This window comes from Acanthopagrus latus, chromosome 5, assembly GCF_904848185.1.
Source record: "Acanthopagrus latus isolate v.2019 chromosome 5, fAcaLat1.1, whole genome shotgun sequence".
NCBI lineage: Eukaryota > Metazoa > Chordata > Actinopteri > Spariformes > Sparidae > Acanthopagrus > Acanthopagrus latus.
Window position 1 is genome coordinate 30,465,369 of NC_051043.1, and position 15,926 is coordinate 30,481,294.

The 15,926-nt window shown below is 44.4% G+C and overlaps 2 protein-coding genes across 4 annotated transcripts; both read right to left on the reverse strand.

Annotated features, from left to right (window-relative positions):
- Nucleotides 1–1,666: 1,666 nt before the first annotated feature.
- On the reverse strand, nt 1,667–11,464 carry LOC119020246 (DNA excision repair protein ERCC-6-like). 3 transcript variants are annotated; one of them, XM_037099496.1, is made up of 7 exons: nt 11,262–11,414; nt 6,620–9,745; nt 5,135–5,170; nt 4,132–4,182; nt 2,807–2,948; nt 2,340–2,494; nt 1,667–1,851 (listed from the first exon to the last, which is right to left on the reverse strand). In XM_037099496.1, exons 2-7 carry the CDS (start codon nt 6,648–6,650, stop codon nt 1,823–1,825), a joined length of 444 nt encoding a protein of 147 aa, XP_036955391.1. In that variant the 5' UTR covers nt 6,651–9,745; nt 11,262–11,414; the 3' UTR covers nt 1,667–1,822. The 3 variants fall into 3 exon arrangements, with proteins under 3 accessions (XP_036955391.1, XP_036955392.1, XP_036955390.1); XM_037099497.1 differs by having other exon boundaries at nt 6,620–6,839; nt 11,262–11,408; XM_037099495.1 differs by lacking the exons at nt 1,667–1,851; nt 2,340–2,494; nt 2,807–2,948; nt 4,132–4,182; nt 5,135–5,170 and having other exon boundaries at nt 7,049–9,745; nt 11,356–11,464.
- A 3,751-nt stretch (nt 11,465–15,215) lies between these two features.
- sdhaf1 (succinate dehydrogenase complex assembly factor 1) lies at nt 15,216–15,755 on the reverse strand. Its single transcript, XM_037097525.1, has one exon. It carries the CDS (start codon nt 15,715–15,717, stop codon nt 15,469–15,471), a length of 249 nt encoding a protein of 82 aa, XP_036953420.1. The 5' UTR covers nt 15,718–15,755; the 3' UTR covers nt 15,216–15,468.
- Between the last annotated feature and the right edge of the window lie 171 nt (nt 15,756–15,926).

The window sequence follows — 15,926 nt, forward strand, 5'->3', positions numbered from 1 at the left end:
AAACATCCGGAATAATCAAATGAATCCAGATGTTCTCAGAACAACCAACAGCTGCAGCTCTCATATAATATCACCACGTCCAAACTGTTACTATAGATTCATTAAGGTGAAATATTTCTTTTTGTTTTGCTTTTGATGATTACAGCTCATTAAAATAGAAAACAGAATTACTTTATTGATCCCAGATCGGGAAATTATTTTGTTAAAATCTCAAATCCAATATCTCAAAATATTAGTAACATAATCAAATAATGTTTCATATTCAATATATATATAAAACATATAATATATTCGATATTCACCAGAAGGCAGAAACAACATTAATTCACCTGAGAATCAGACAGCTGTCACTCAAAGTGGCCACGCCCCCAATCAGGCCTGACTGTGAGTCTCATTATAATTTAAAGCAGCGAGTTAAATAGAACTGAACCAGAACCAGCTCTGCTCTCACAGAACTGAACCAGAACCAGCTGTTCACGACCGTTTCTGACCCAGTTGGCTCCATATTGGTGTTGGTGACGTGTTGATGACGTGTTGACTCAGTTCAGACAGGATCAATACTTCGTCTGTCTCTCCTCAGTCACCACTGCTGATCAACTTGTCAAGCAACAGCGCCGCCCAGTGGACAGATGCTGGAAATGATTCATTTTGTACTGTTGTGTAAAAATCAAACACCAGAATGATGCTGCACACTTTCTGTCTGACTGTCTGACTGTCTGTCTGACTGTCTGTCTGTCTGACTGACTGTCTGACTGTCTGACTGTCTGTCTGTCTGTCTGTCTGTCTGACTGTCTGACTGTCTGTCTGTCTGTCTGTCTGTCTGTCTGTCTGACTGACTGTCTGTCTGACTGACTGTCTGACTGTCTGTCTGTCTGTCTGTCTGTCTGACTGTCTGACTGTCTGTCTGTCTGACTGTCTGTCTGTCTGTCTGTCTGTCTGTCTGTCTGTCTGTCTGTCTGACTGACTGTCTGTCTGACTGTCTGTCTGTCTGTCTGTCTGTCTGACTGTCTGACTGTCTGTCTGTCTGACTGACTGTCTGTCTGTCTGACTGTCTGTCTGTCTGTCTGTCTGACTGACTGTCTGTCTGTCTGACTGTCTGTCTGACTGACTGACTGTCTGTCTGACTGACTGTCTGTCTGTCTGACTGTCTGTCTGTCTGTCTGACTGACTGTCTGTCTGTCTGTCTGTCTGTCTGTCTGTCTGTCTGTCTGTCTGACTGACTGACTGTCTGACTGTCTGTCTGTCTGTCTGTCTGACTGTCTGTCTGTCTGTCTGTCTGTCTGTCTGACTGACTGTCTGTCTGACTGTCTGACTGTCTGTCTGTCTGTCTGTCTGACTGACTGTCTGTCTGACTGTCTGACTGTCTGTCTGTCTGTCTGACTGACTGTCTGTCTGACTGTCTGACTGTCTGTCTGTCTGTCTGACTGTCTGACTGTCTGTCTGTCTGACTGTCTGTCTGTCTGTCTGTCTGACTGTCTGTCTGTCTGTCTGTCTGTCTGTCTGTCTGACTGACTGTCTGTCTGTCTGTCTGACTGTCTGTCTGTCTGTCTGTCTGTCTGTCTGTCTGTCTGACTGTCTGTCTGACTGTCTGACTGTCTGTCTGTCTGTCTGTCTGTCATATCAAACCTTCACATGTAGAAGAGAGGATGCAGAGAGATCAACACTATTTCATTTGATTCTTTTATTGATTTAAAATCCTTCTTGAGTTCAAATATGTGTTTTTTCTTTCTTACATTTCAATAAAACAACACAAACGTTCTTGACTTTGTTTTCAAGAAGACATTTTTACTGAGATCTGATCTCTGATCAGTCTGAGGTGTCTTCAGGCTTCATCAGCTGGTTTGTCTTCACCTGCAGAGAAACACGAGCGGTGGTGAGAACAGATCGACGACGCAGACAAGAACAAACACATTTCATTCATTTGTGCTGAAAGTATGAATGTTTCGCAGAGTTCAGTTCGTACGAAGCTTTAAACAACAAGCTAACGGTAAGTTCTTTACATGAGACAGACCTTTAGATTTCATAGGATTCACACAAAATAAATCAGAAGAATCAGAGCGTGATAACAAGAACAGAAAAGTTTTAATCTTTGATTTGAAATAACTGAGAGCTGAAGTTTGATTTTGTTCTGTGGAGCAACGAAACTGAAAGTTGCTCCTCCAGGAGACAGAAACCTGATCTCAGACCAGCTGAAAGCATTCAGTGACTCATCAACAGACAACAGAATCTCAGGAGGAAAGACCACGACAGTGAGTGTGTTTCTGAACAATGACGTCACAAATGTTGTGTGTGTGTGTGTGTGTGTGTGTGTGTGTGTGTGCGTGCGTGTGTGTACATACACTCAGGTTTGATGGGAGCTGGTGGAGGAGGAGGAGGAGGAGGCGGCTTGGCGCAGCTGTAGGACACCTCCAGGTACCTGGTCTGCTCCTGACACGGGTATTCACCAAACACTCGCTCAGTGACCGGGACCTCACAGGACCTCCTGTTACCACAACTGGACAGAGAGACAGAGATCAGAACCGGAGCCGGACTGCAGAGTCGGTCCGTCTGGAGCATCAAGGCAGTGACCCAGCCACAGAAACAGGAGACACAGTTTGTAACTTTCCACCTGTGTGAACCTTTAAACCGCCTCTATGAAGTGTCTCTCTGCAGCAGTGACAGCTGAACCCTCCTCGTCTCAGATCTCCTTATTTCAGAACAACATGTACCGTATGACGACAGACAAACAGTGTTCTGGTTCTGTTTGGTTCTGGATCAGATGTATGATGTAAAATGAACGCACAAAGATGAGGAGAAGTTTTCTTACAGATCCTCCACGACCATCTCAGCCCAGGGGAAGGAGCAGAAGGTGTCAGGCCCGTCGTCCGGGTGGCGTTTCCCCTCTCCACACCTCGTCCCCACGCCCACCTTGTACAGGATGTGCTCCAGACTGATCTTAGTGCCGACTTCTGCAGGAGGAGGAGAGAGGAGGAGAGGAGGAGAGGAGGAGAGAGGAGGAGAGGAGAGAGAGGAGAGAGAGGAGGAGAGGAGAGAGGAGGAGAGGAGGAGAGGAGAGAGAGAGGAGAGAGAGGAGGAGAGGAGAGAGGAGGAGAGGAGAGAGGAGGAGAGGAGGAGAGGAGAGAGGAGGAGAGGAGAGGAGAGGAGGAGAGAGGAGGAGAGGAGAGGAGAGAGGAGGAGAGGAGGAGGAGAGGAGGAGAGAGGAGGAGAGGAGAGGAGAGGAGAGAGGAGGAGGAGGAGAGGAGAAAGGAGGAGGAGGAGGAGAGGAGAGGAGAGGAGAGAGGAGGAGGAGGAGGAGAGGAGAGGAGAGGAGAGAGGAGGAGAGGAGGAGAGGAGGAGAGGAGGAGGAGGAGAGGAGGAGAGGAGGAAGAGAGGAAGAGAGGAGGAGGAGAGGAGGAGGAGAGGAGAGAGGAGAGGAGGAGAGAGAGGAGGAGAGAGGAGGAGAGGAGGAGGAGAGGAGGAGAGAGAGGAGGAGAGGAGGAGGAGAGGAGGAGAGGAGGAGGGAGGAGAGGAGGAGAGGAGAGGAGAGAGAGAGGAGGAGGGAGGAGAGGAGAGGAGGAGAGAGGAGGAGAGGAGGAGAGAGGAGGAGAGAGGAGGAGAGGAGAGAGAGAGGAGAGAGAGGAGGAGAGGAGAGAAGAGAGGAGGAGAGGAGGAGAGGAGAGGAGGAGAGAGGAGGAGAGGAGAGAGGAGGAGAGGAGAGAGAGAGGAGAGAGAGGAGGAGGAGAGGAGGAGAGAGGAGGAGAGGAGGAGGAGAGGAGGAGAGGAGGAGGAGAGAGGAGAGGAGGGGAGGAGAGGAGAGAGAGAGGAGGAGGGAGGAGAGGAGAGGAGGAGAGAGGAGGAGAGGAGGAGAGGAGGAGGAGGAGGAGGAGGAGGAGGAGGAGAGGAGAGGAGAGGAGGAGAGGAGAGGAGAGGAGGAGAGGAGGAGAGAGGAGAGGAGGAGAGGAGGAGGAGGAGGAGAGGAGGAGAGGAGGAGGAGGAGGAGGAGGAGGAGAGGAGGAGGAGGAGGAGGAGGAGGAGGAGGAGAGAGGAGAGGAGGAGAGGAGGAGGAGAGAGGAGTCACAGCATGAAGACAGAACACATTTCTGAGTTGTGTCTCAGTCTCAGATTACAGACCAACAACCAAAAACTTCTTACCACATGACATCACTGCGGTGTCATTATGACAGGCGTAGATGACCTCACCCTCTGCAGGAACACACACAGGTCAGACAGTCTGCAGTGACATCATCATCATCATCATCATCATCATCATCATCATCATCATCATCATCAGTGTCTCCTCACAGCTACACTCTGTAGTTTTTTATCTTCACTGACTGAATAACCTGAATAAACAAACTGACCTTAAAGGGCAACATAGTTTCATTACTGTGTTTACATGTGGCGGACCCTGCCACCTTTCTGTCTTCTAACAGTGTTCTGGGAGCTTACTGTCCTCTGAGAGCAGCTGGTTTATTCACTGATGGACAAACAGTTTTGGATTATTACCTCATTAATATTGTAGATACTAAAATTCTGAGTCTGAATTTCTCCTCTGTCTCGTCGGCTTTCTTCTTGTCTTGTATTCACTGGACAACATTAAATGTTAACGATGCCAAAAACTCTTTAAAAAGAAATGATCGTGACGTCATCCATCCTTCTCTGTAACCACTTTATCCCTTTAATCGGGTCGCTGTTTGTTTTGCTGGAGTCAATCCCAGCTGCCTCTGGACGAGTCACCAGCTCATCGCAGGGCCCTCAGTGATGGCAGAGGCGCCAGCAAGGTGCCAACTGCACATCAGGAGCAATCTGGGGTTCAGCATCTTGCTCAAGGACACTTCAACCTGCAGCACAGCTCAGCCCAGAAGTCACAATATCAGAGAATATGAAGCTGTGCCATCAGCATCATGTGTATTTGTTTTTTATCCTTTCATGTAACTAAGATGTATTATTGTAATTATATTATAACAAAACATCTCCAGGAACTTCTCTTTGAGTTTTAGCATGTGGACGTATTAATTTTTAACATCAACACAGGAAGTGAACAGAACATTTCCATCGACATCATTCATTTTAAAACTACATTTAAAGACGTTGTTGACGCCGACACGTCTGTAAGTCCTGACAGCTTCCAGCAGAGCGCAGAAGAAAAACTCACCAGCAGCTCCGGAGAGACACCAAGCTGCAGCCAGCACTGTAACACAACACAGTAACACACCACTGTAACACAGCACTGTAACACAACACAGTAACACAACACTGTAACACAGCACTGTAACACAACACTGTAACACAACACAGTAACACAACACAGTCACACAACACTGTAACACAACACTGTAACACAGCACTGTAACACAACACAGTAACACAGCACTGTAACACAACACAGTAACACAACACAGTAACACAGCACTGTAACACAGCACTGTAACACAACACTGTAACACAACACTGTAACACAGCACTGTAACACAGCACTGTAACACAACACGGTAACACAACACTGTAACACAGCACAGTAACACAACACAGTAACACAACACGGTAACACAACACTGTAACACAACACAGTCACACAACACTGTAACACACCACTGTAACACAGCACTATAACACAACACTGTAACACAACACAGAAACACAACACAGTCACACAACACTGTAACACAACACAGAAACACAACACAGTCACACAACACTGTAACACAACACAGAAACACAACACAGAAACACAACACTGTAACACAACACAGAAACACAAAACAGTCACACAACACTGTAACACAACACTGTAACACAGCACTGTAACACAACACTGTAACACAACACTAACACAACACAGCAACACAACACTGTAACACAACACTAACACAACACAGTAACACAGCACTGTAACACAACACAGTAACACAACACAGCACTGTGGAGGAAAGATTTAAAACAAGATCTTGTACTTTACTTGAGTATTTCCATCATCGGCTACTTTACACTTCCAGTCCACAAACTCGGTTTTGTGTATTTCTCTGAGTACATTAGTTACTTTACAGGTTACGAGCTGCATCAGAGCCGCAGTTGCACCGTTTCCAGTATACAGTAAATACACGTGTGTAAATGATCGTATATATCAGGTGTAGTGGAGTATAAGTGTAAAGTTGCATGAAATGGAAATACTTGACTCTGAACCTGTACAGTAAGTAGCTGAGTGAAGGAACTTAGTTTCCAGGTTAAAACTCTCATACGTGTTTTGTATCATCACAGATACACAAAGAACTTTTTGTTTTCCTTTAGTCGTTTCAACTGATGGAATGTGTATGAAAAGTATGACTTTAACTACATTTCACTACATTTTGTAGACCAATATTGCTCTTTTAATCCCACTACATTCCTTTGATTACATTAGTTCATAGTTACTTTACAGATTTCATGCAGTTGCAGCGAGCAGAAATCTCAACAGACGAGTTCTCGGTGTTACTGATTGTGAAACACTTCCTGTCCTGTATTCTATGTTTTTTTTTTTCCACTACATTATCATCCTGTATTAGTGTTTCTAACCTGGTGAGTAACTAAGTACATTTACTTAACTTCTGTACAGGTCCAAACAGTAAATGCCACAACAGAAAACAGAAGGTGCTCCACTCACAGCCGAGGATGACGAGCCTCAGTGGAACCATGTCGGCGTCTCTCAGCCTCTTCTTCTTCTTCTGGTTTCCACCTGCAGACAGTCGGACGGTGACAGCAGCGCCGGCTCGTCCAGGTATTTATGCGTCCGTCCTGGCAGCAGACATGCAGACGCCTGCCCCGCCGCTGCAGGCATGTGGGGCCTCGTGACAGATGTGATGAACATGTAAAACCCTGTGGAGCTGCAGGAGAGACGTCTGTAAATCCACAGGTTTCAGGACCTTTCCAGCCCAGCTGCACCTCATTCTGCTCCATGTTCCTCATTAGGAGGCTTGAAAGAAAAACATCTGGATCTGTTAACCCAAGCTGGAAACTCTGCTCGCTAACACAGTTACTAAAAGTGTGTTTTGAAGGCCCTATAGCTCCTTTCATACTACAGGACACAGACAGGGGCTGTATAGGAGACTTTAATATGACCTGCTTTGATTTTCCACAGGGCCAAAGTGTTTGCAGTTGTAGTCTCGTCTTGATCTCGGACCAGGAGGACTGTGGATTTAGTCTCAGTGTCCATCAGCTTCTACCACAAATCAACAGTCAGGAGAGAATCTGGTGTGTTTTAGGTGGATGGTCAAAACAGAGTTGGATAAAAAAGTTGATTTCAGCTCCTTCGCGTTTCCCACAGATAAAAATCACCTCCACCTCCACCAATCACCAGAAACAAAACAAAACATTGTTTATGGCAAATATATCGTGGAGACTCGCACTGGTCTCATCCTGCCTTGGTCTCGGTCCTGATCCAGTCTTGTTCTCCTTTGGTCTCGGTCCTGATCCAGTCTTGTTCTCCTTTGGTCTCGGTCCTGATCCAGTCTTGTTCTCCTTTGGTCTCGGTCCTGATCCAGTCTTGTTCTCCTTTGGTCTCGGTCCTGATCCAGTCTTGTTCTCCTTTGGTCTCGGTCCTGACTCGGTCTTGTCAAGACTGAAGAATATTTCCTTGAGTATTTGACATTTTCTTTTCTTTTTACTTCTTTTTACTTCACCACATTTTGGAAACAACTGTTCTCCAACCGGACATCATATTGCTGGAAAGTGTGAACAGAATTCTGCACAGTTTGAATTGTTGGTGTAACAGTCGTGCACAGTAACAAATTATATACATTTCCTTTGATTTAAGGAGAAGAAGAAGAAGCCAAAACCAGACACGTGTTCACAGATAATTACTGCTCTGGACCGCCACAACACCAAAACTCAGAAAATGTCCCAACATGCAGCTTGTTGAAGGAGTCCAGGTGGTCGCCTCAGGCTCATAAATACCAGAGTCCACTGCAGCAGCTCGGCAACACGACGCCAACGTCGTTATGATCTTACATAACTGACACGAAGGTTCAAAAGTTAGATTTAACGATCTGTGTCGAGTCAAGACTTGAGAACAGAGACTGAAGTCAGACTGCAGTAGTAAAGATTTCATGTCTTCTGTGTTCTACATGTTGTGACGGATGTTGGGACTCGTGTCACTTGTTGTATTATGTGTGTGGTTCTTCATGGATTCAGTTATTGGTGAGAAGTTTCCATACAGCTGGAAGGGACACTCACGTGAGGCAGGATGGGGATTTTAATGATTTCCAAACACACAGTAAAACACAGAGGATCAGTGTCCATCATACAGCGGCGGCTGACAGGATTGTGTTGTCATAGAGACGAGACTTACGGACGGCGTTTTTTTCTCTCGGAGCACAAACGCTCCATCTCAGAGCTCCTGAGAGCACAGACGGTGTGTTTCTGCCACAAAGAAACACTCTGTGGACAAAGGAGCTTACAGGTCAATTGTAAAAGCAGCCTTAACCCTAACCCATACTGATGTTCAGTGGGCAGTGACCTCTAGTGGGAACAGTAATTATTACAGCAGCAAAGGAGGAAGTCAAGTGGAACAGTAACCTGTAAAGAGAGACGAAGTCTGCAGTCGTGAAAAACAAAAAGGGTCACAGCCACTGTGCACCTCTGACCTCCTGACCATGAAGTACTGTACACTTACACACACCTGTCAGATATCACTGCCAGGCACCAGCACACTGCTCACTCAACATGTGATGTTTGAGATACTGTGACTTAACTGACTTAATAAAGTGTACAATTGCAGTAACACATGTAGGGCCTAATATATTTTACTGCTCTATCTAATTACTTTGGTAAAAGTGAAAGTCCCCAATATGAAAAGTACTCGAGTAAACGTATTAAAGTATCTGATATCAAATGTATTTAAGTAAAAGAATAAATCAAATTGTGATGCTTTGACTCTGATGCAGCATGTAATCTGTAAAGTAACGTGTAACTACAGATATCAAATAAATGTGGTGGAGTACAAAGTGGGTGCCCCAGGTCCATCTTAGAGTCATGTTCTGAGTGGGAGAATCCACTGAGCTGTTCATCATCAAACGCTGTGAGGTATTGCTGGCTGCTGTCACCTCCTGAAGCAACAGCAGCCTCAGACATCACAGACTCGTCCATTAGTTCTTGAACGGAGGCATCTGCAGGATCACCTGCATCATTGACCTCTGACATGGCCAAAGATCCCTGAAGCACTTGTTGAGGAGAGGCATCGGCTGCGTCTAAGTTACTCTTCTCCTGCTTGACAGATTGGTGTTTCAGAGAATCCAGATCCGGCTCTGAAAGCTTGTCTTCGCTGATATTTACAACAGGTTGTTCTTCTGTCATACTTTGATCTGCAGTTAGATCAATAATTCTGTCACTCAGATTCTGTTGGTCTTCCATCTCCCAGAACAAGACTGGTCCAAGTCCACCACGATCGCTGACCGGTTAAAGTTGCTGTCATGTTGTGGATAGGAAGGACTTGGTCTTGGATTTCTTTTTTTCTCATGAGAGCGCTCTCTGTTGTTGTTCTCCACTGGTTGTCTGAGCCAGGCTGGTTCTGTGCTTGATGCCATGCTCTCTGCCAGCTGCATCTGTAACTCTGACTCAGCCTTCATCAGCTCCTGGGCCTTCTGGACCCTCCCTTCAATGTATTGGTGCTCTTGGTCCTCAGGGGCCTCATCGTGGTTGACATCGAGGGAAAACATGAGATCGTGGTCAGTTATCCCAAACATCTGCATGGCGTGGAGGTGGGCAATGTGCTCGTCCAGTTCGGGGTCTACAGCTGAAGAAAGCAACCAGTAGAAATACCTTCAGATGAATTTCATGCAGACTGGTCATCAATACAGTTAATCAGAGCGCCTGGCCTGACATCTGCTGCTCAGAATGAGCTACTGCACATCAGCTGTGAGGAGGGAACACTGCAGCGCTGATTTTAAAAGATTTGTTGTCTGATTCAAATCAATCTTCATTTAAATGATACAGTATAGATTCATAAAATCAATTTTTTTGGCCTTTTCCTGTGGTTGTGTGTCTGAAATTACACCAAATAAACTCCAAATGAAGGCAGATTTTCCATTTGGCAAATAAATCTCTGAATTCTGTCACACTGACAGTTCATGATGACATAAAAACACCTCTGCCATGTTTATGTCATTTACAAAAACACTCCGTTCCTCTGCGGTCTGTTTCACTCACCTCCTCAACTCTGACATTAATACTCAGATTACCACAAAGGTTGTTCAAGATGAGGAAGTTCCTTTTTTCCAACTTTCTTTTGCTGAAATACACAAGCCTGCATCTACAGTTACTTTCTTGTTTCTACGACACAGACTTATTTGTATTTTTTGATTAGAGGCTTATATCGTGACAATATCTCATTATTTCTCCACGAATCTCTGAAACCATTCAATTAAATTAGTCAAGGAAACGTTATTATTTTTTATAATAAATCGAGTTAGAGGGTTCATTGTACAATTTACAGCATCAGTTGTCTTTTGAAATATTTAATATCAAAGCAAAAGTGGTGTGTAACTTAAACAGGGTATATACAGCAATTCTTAAGTTGAATTTAATACCTGTTTTAATCCCTTCACAATATTTTTGAATACCAACACGACTTTGAGCTGCAACTGTAGTGGCAACCTTTCGAACTTCAGTGGTAACTAATTATAAAGTAAAGTAACTTTCAAATCAAGTACCTGTTATCACCGGATACTTTGTTACTTTTTTGCCTCAATAAAAACACTGACCTATACACAATTATTTGTTAATTAATCCTAACACAACACAAAAAATTATGTCATTGTTATGTGTAGCAGGAGCACACAGCGCTCCATCTTTCACTGTCACCATAGAAACATCCGGGTGGGCGGGGCGATCACTGAGGCAGAAGAGACATTTCAACACAGTGGCTAGCTAGCTTGCTAGCTAGTGTAGTTTAGGCTTGTTTGGCTATCGTTATCGTTCACAAAATGGCTAAAGAAGGTGAAAATTTATCGCAGTATGTACAGACACTCACTGTACGTGACCGGGAGTGTTATTGAAAAAAACTGATGTTATCAGATGGGACCATCTTGACCGACGCTTACGCGCTCACTCAGTGGAAGGACGACGTGACAGGTTTACCCTCTGTTGGATGGCTGGTGTTTCGGATTAACAAGGGTCCATGTTAACTGGTGACCGTCAGCTGAACGCGTCTGTGGTCACCGTAGCTACAACAGATGTTGACAACGGGAAGAGAAGACGTAGCTGACCTCAGATCTGCCTCTTTGTTCAGGTTTTCTCTGGTCAAAACACACCTGATACGTGTTCGGGCTGCTGTTTGATTAAACGTGTCTGACCCTCAGTCAGAAGCAGAAACACACGCCGGCGGCTGCTGCAGGCTTCACTAACCAGGAAGTCGGTGTGTTGGTGTGTTTGAACCCGCGGCTTTCCCCCCCGCCATTTTTTCACAGCCTATCAGAGAGGACGCTGTAGTGACGCTACGACGAGGTTGTCCAATCACAATCAGGAAAATAGCACCTAAAGTGGGCGGGAGTTACGTAAAGCACAGCCAATGAGCAGCGTCGAGTCAGACAGGAAGCTTCCCATCAATGTTTCATTAGAAATCTTTGAGGTTTTTATGGGTATTTCCGATTTTAGCTTTGAGAATTTATTTAATGTCCAGAAGCCGAAAGACCAACTGAAGAAAGGGAATAAAACAAAAGTAAAAATGGATAACATAATAATGTCATCCATCCAAATGAAAATGTGGATTAAATCAATTTCTCTACAAACAAAATGGTGAAGCCTGCATGATTTTTAAATGAAGAGCAATAACAAGGATTTAAAAAAAACACTTGAGTCCAAGTATTCACAACCCAGATATTTATCTTTCAAAAGTCTTTAAAATGTGAATTTTTTATTGGAATTGTTTGTTGCTGCAATAAGAAAAATCTGATAAAAAAAACCCCACAAAGACAGATAAGATCAGTGATGGTTTATTGATTGATATGATGGAGAAGGCAAAAATCTGTCATATTTTTCTTTCTGCACTACAGAACAGACGGTTTTATTATGAAGGCTCTTGGAGGTTCAGGTGAAGACAGCGATACAGCAAAAGCTCTTTTAAGCACTTTTCAAAACCTTTCCAGGTAGTTTAGTGTCTCTGAGAGGACTCGTGTTTCAGATCTACTTCAAACCAGCAGAGCTCAGTCTCTCAGGTTCTGCTTTGGAAGGACACATGAACAAATAATGACACAAATATGATGTATAACATATATACAGAAGAAAGTGTTTAAAAATGTTGAATTAACACAGTTTGAGCTATAAAGATATAAAATGTTGAAGTTTTCACATCTATGATAAATATTAAAGCATTCAGAATATCGGAGCCGTCTCCAGAGCTTTGACTCGAGCAGCGAACACCAGAACTCTCTTCTCCACTTCAGCGTTGATGGTGGCCTGCGAGGCCCGAGGGTTCTCACGGAGAAACTGTGAGATCCCGAGGATACACTCCCTCTGAGGAGACACACACACACACACACACACACACACACAGTGATGAGCTCAGAAGAACTGAATGTAAGTAAATACATCACACATAACAACTACTGACACGTTAATAGAAATGTTACTCGTTGTAGTACATGGAAACAGTTCTGCAACACATCGTCACACATATCTAACGTTTTGTCGGCTGTGAAGAGAGGGGCTGAACTCTCAACTGATCAGCACCTGGTGGTGAGTTGGATCCACTGGCAGGGGAGGAAGCTGGACAGACCCGGCAGACCCAAACACATTGTGAGGCGAGCATGGTTGGCTCAAGGGACTCGTGAGGCAGCTGACAGGTACCGGCAGCTCAAGCGTGTGACAGCAGAGGCAGTCGCGGAAGCAAAAACCTCGAAGAAATTCTGGCAAACCATCCGGCACCTCAGGAGGGGGAAGCAGTCCTCCACCAACACTGTTTACAGTGGAGATGGGGAGCTGTTGACCTCAACTGGGGACATAGTCGGGTGGTGGACAGAATACTTTGAGGATCTCCTCAATCCCACTGACACACCTTTCATAGAGGAAGCAGAGGCTGGGGACTCGGGGACAGTGCCTCTGGACTGGCAGACCGGGGTGGTGGTCCTATTCAAAAAGGGGGACCGGAGGGTGTGTTCCAACTATATCTATAAACATAAAGTCATTTAGAAGAAAATGACCCTTCAGGGCTCCCGTACATGACTCTGACTCATCCAGGAGCCTGTCAGGTTCACACACAGCTGTCACCCTGCTACATTCAGTACATTTACTCCTCACAGCGCCCCCTGCAGGCGGCACACAGTCACCTTGTAGGCATCCACTTGGTCCTGGCCGGTGATCCGGTTCAGCAGCTCTCTGCCGACCTGGAGACCCGTCACCGCCGCCAGCATCCGCCGGTCCTCGTCAGTGTCAGAGCCGAGCCATTGCAGCAGCGCCATCTGCAGGAGGGAGGAAGACATTTGAAAAAGAAGCATTATTTTACAAGTTTGAGCTCTTTAACAATAAATCCTTTGCTTTTCTCTCTCTTACTTCCTCAAACATCATAGCTTCCCTTTCCTAACTGGTCTAAGCATCAGCTCAGTACAGTACTTCAGTAAATCTACTTAGTTACATAACACCATTGGGCTATTTTTCTGTTAGAAACACCAGATCAGAAGCTGTGTTTTGTTTGTTAGAATAGTTAAATTTTCCATTTCATCATGTACTTATTATCACACCTGTGCTGAAAACATCACACCTGTTCTCATGAACAGCTTCGCTCAGTGTTCCTGCGGTCAACAGTGACGGTAAACATTTAATTCTTCCTCTAATCAATTACATGTCTATTCAGTACAATTGTGGTTACAATTTGTTCTTTTGGATAATTTGATCTCAATGTGACTTTCTGATTAAATAAAGTACAAAAGATCACATTTCTTCTCCCCGGATGGATTTGTGCCATGTACTCTTGTTTCAGTCTGTTCTTCCCAGCTGTGTGTCCACTAATACTCTAAACATTATTCATACACGTACTATTTGAGTTTAAAGAGGATGTGTGTACTTTCTCCCTTCCACAGACAGATTACACAGGCTGCAACAAGTTTATATAACAAAGACAATCAGGTTTTACTCTCCAGATGAGGATGATGTGATCTGAAGCTGGTTTGTTGGTTTCACATGCGAATTTAAACAGACACATGGACAGATAAATGAGAACAGTTTCTGTTACCCATCGCACATCGCAAAAACACAACATCACAAAACTAATAATGAATTAATACATGTTGGCACAATCTCATCATCTACTTCTTATTTGAAAACATTTATTGTGTTCTACGTATTTTAATTCAACGCAATGAAAGATGATATTTTTCGGCCTCAACTCTTAGAAAGTGAGACAATTCACATTTTCTACATGTCTACATGTGTATTACTGTTGTTGCCTGATTAAATTCTCCAAAACCAGAGTGTAAAATATTCTTATTGGTTTGATAATGTGGTTTTATTGACTTACAGATCTGATCATCAATACATATCAAAGATTCACAGGTATAACAACCTTCTGACAGAACAGATTTGTGTGATTTCTTCTCACCTGCTGAATTAACTGAGCGTTGGTCATCTCTCCTCCTGAGCTCACTGAACCCGACATGACGGAACAAAACCCCAAAAACGGACGAATAAACGAGAAAAACACAAAAACAGCGAGCAGTTGAGATGAAACAGACCCTAAAGACTTCCGCTGCTGCCACCAGTTTCAGCTAAATATGAAATTATTACAGATTTCTACCGAAAAATGATTAATCTGTCGACTGGAGAATGTAAAATGTCGCACTTCCTGTTTACATCACTTCTTCTTCTACGGTGTCCTCCAGGAGACTCTGGCCGTTAGAGCGTCACTCAGAGCGCTGCTGCCGCCCAGCGGCCACATACAGGCACATCCTTCATTTAGTGGCTTTAACTCAGAACTTGAAGCCGGTGTCTCCTCAGACTCTTCATCTCACAGGTCCAAAGCTTTCAGAGCAGGCAGCGGTAAAATCAGCACGTAACATCTTTGACATTAACCTTTAAACTCACTGCAAATTGTCACAGAAATTACCACAAAATGTCTAGAAAATTTCCCCCACAATGTATTAATTACTTCAATAATAATTATAATAATAATCAGTAAATTAATATCTGGTTGTTTCTCTATTACGTTTCCAAGTGTTAAATGGTATAAAGTGGCTCTATGTTACTGTGAAAACAGAAAAATGAATGTTTTAGACATCATTTATACACTTTTATTTATTATCATTATTAATACCATGTGAAGTCAGAGGAGGTTTTATGGGTTTACAGTTGCTTGTACATTTGCTGTATTACAGCTCACATCACTGTTGAAACATCCAAAAATGTGTTTTACTTTCATGAGACTGGACTTGAATGCAGCATCTCAGCATGAGGTTTCTAGTAGTGACCAAGTCTTTGACAGGTCTTTGTCACAGGTCGTAGTGTAGGTCAAAGGTCAGAGGCCAGAGGTCAACTCTTCTCTGCAGGTTTGGAGAAGGAGCCCAGCTGTTTGGTGTTGACGTCCTTCAGCTGCTCCAGCTGCCTCTGTGCTCGTCGGTACAGATACTCGATGTGCATCACGTCCGTCTTCTTGATGCGAGCGTTCTCTCTGAACTCATCACGGATTCGGGGGATGAAGCCCGGTTTGTCCTGGCCGGCTCGCAGGAACTGTCGATACAGAGCGAGGACCTGCTTCTGCAGCTTACTGTGACGTGCCATCTGTAGACCAAAGCTCCTCTCTAAGAACCGAAACAAGGAGCTGACAACGTCGACCGAGTATGTTCAGCTGCAGTTCCTCTGATGTCCACTAGACACTGCTGTCATGAAAGTCTGACTGAATTGAAGTGAATGTGAAGAACTCCAGTTTCTCTCTACAAACTTTGAAAAGCTGGACTCTGAATGGTTCATGAGTGTAAAACTGGAACTAC

Excerpts from the sequence above, each read along its gene's own strand:
- LOC119020246 (XM_037099495.1), bottom strand. The coding sequence starts at position 11,407 with ATGGCGGGGGGGAAAGCCGCGGGTTCAAACACACCAACACACCGACTT. Across the intron at positions 9,746-11,355 it reads ACCAACACACCGACTTCCTG|CTGTAGACCCCGAACTGGAC; the intron begins GTTAGTGAAGCC and ends TGCTTTCTTCAG.
- sdhaf1 (XM_037097525.1), bottom strand. The coding sequence starts at position 15,717 with ATGGCACGTCACAGTAAGCTGCAGAAGCAGGTCCTCGCTCTGTATCGA.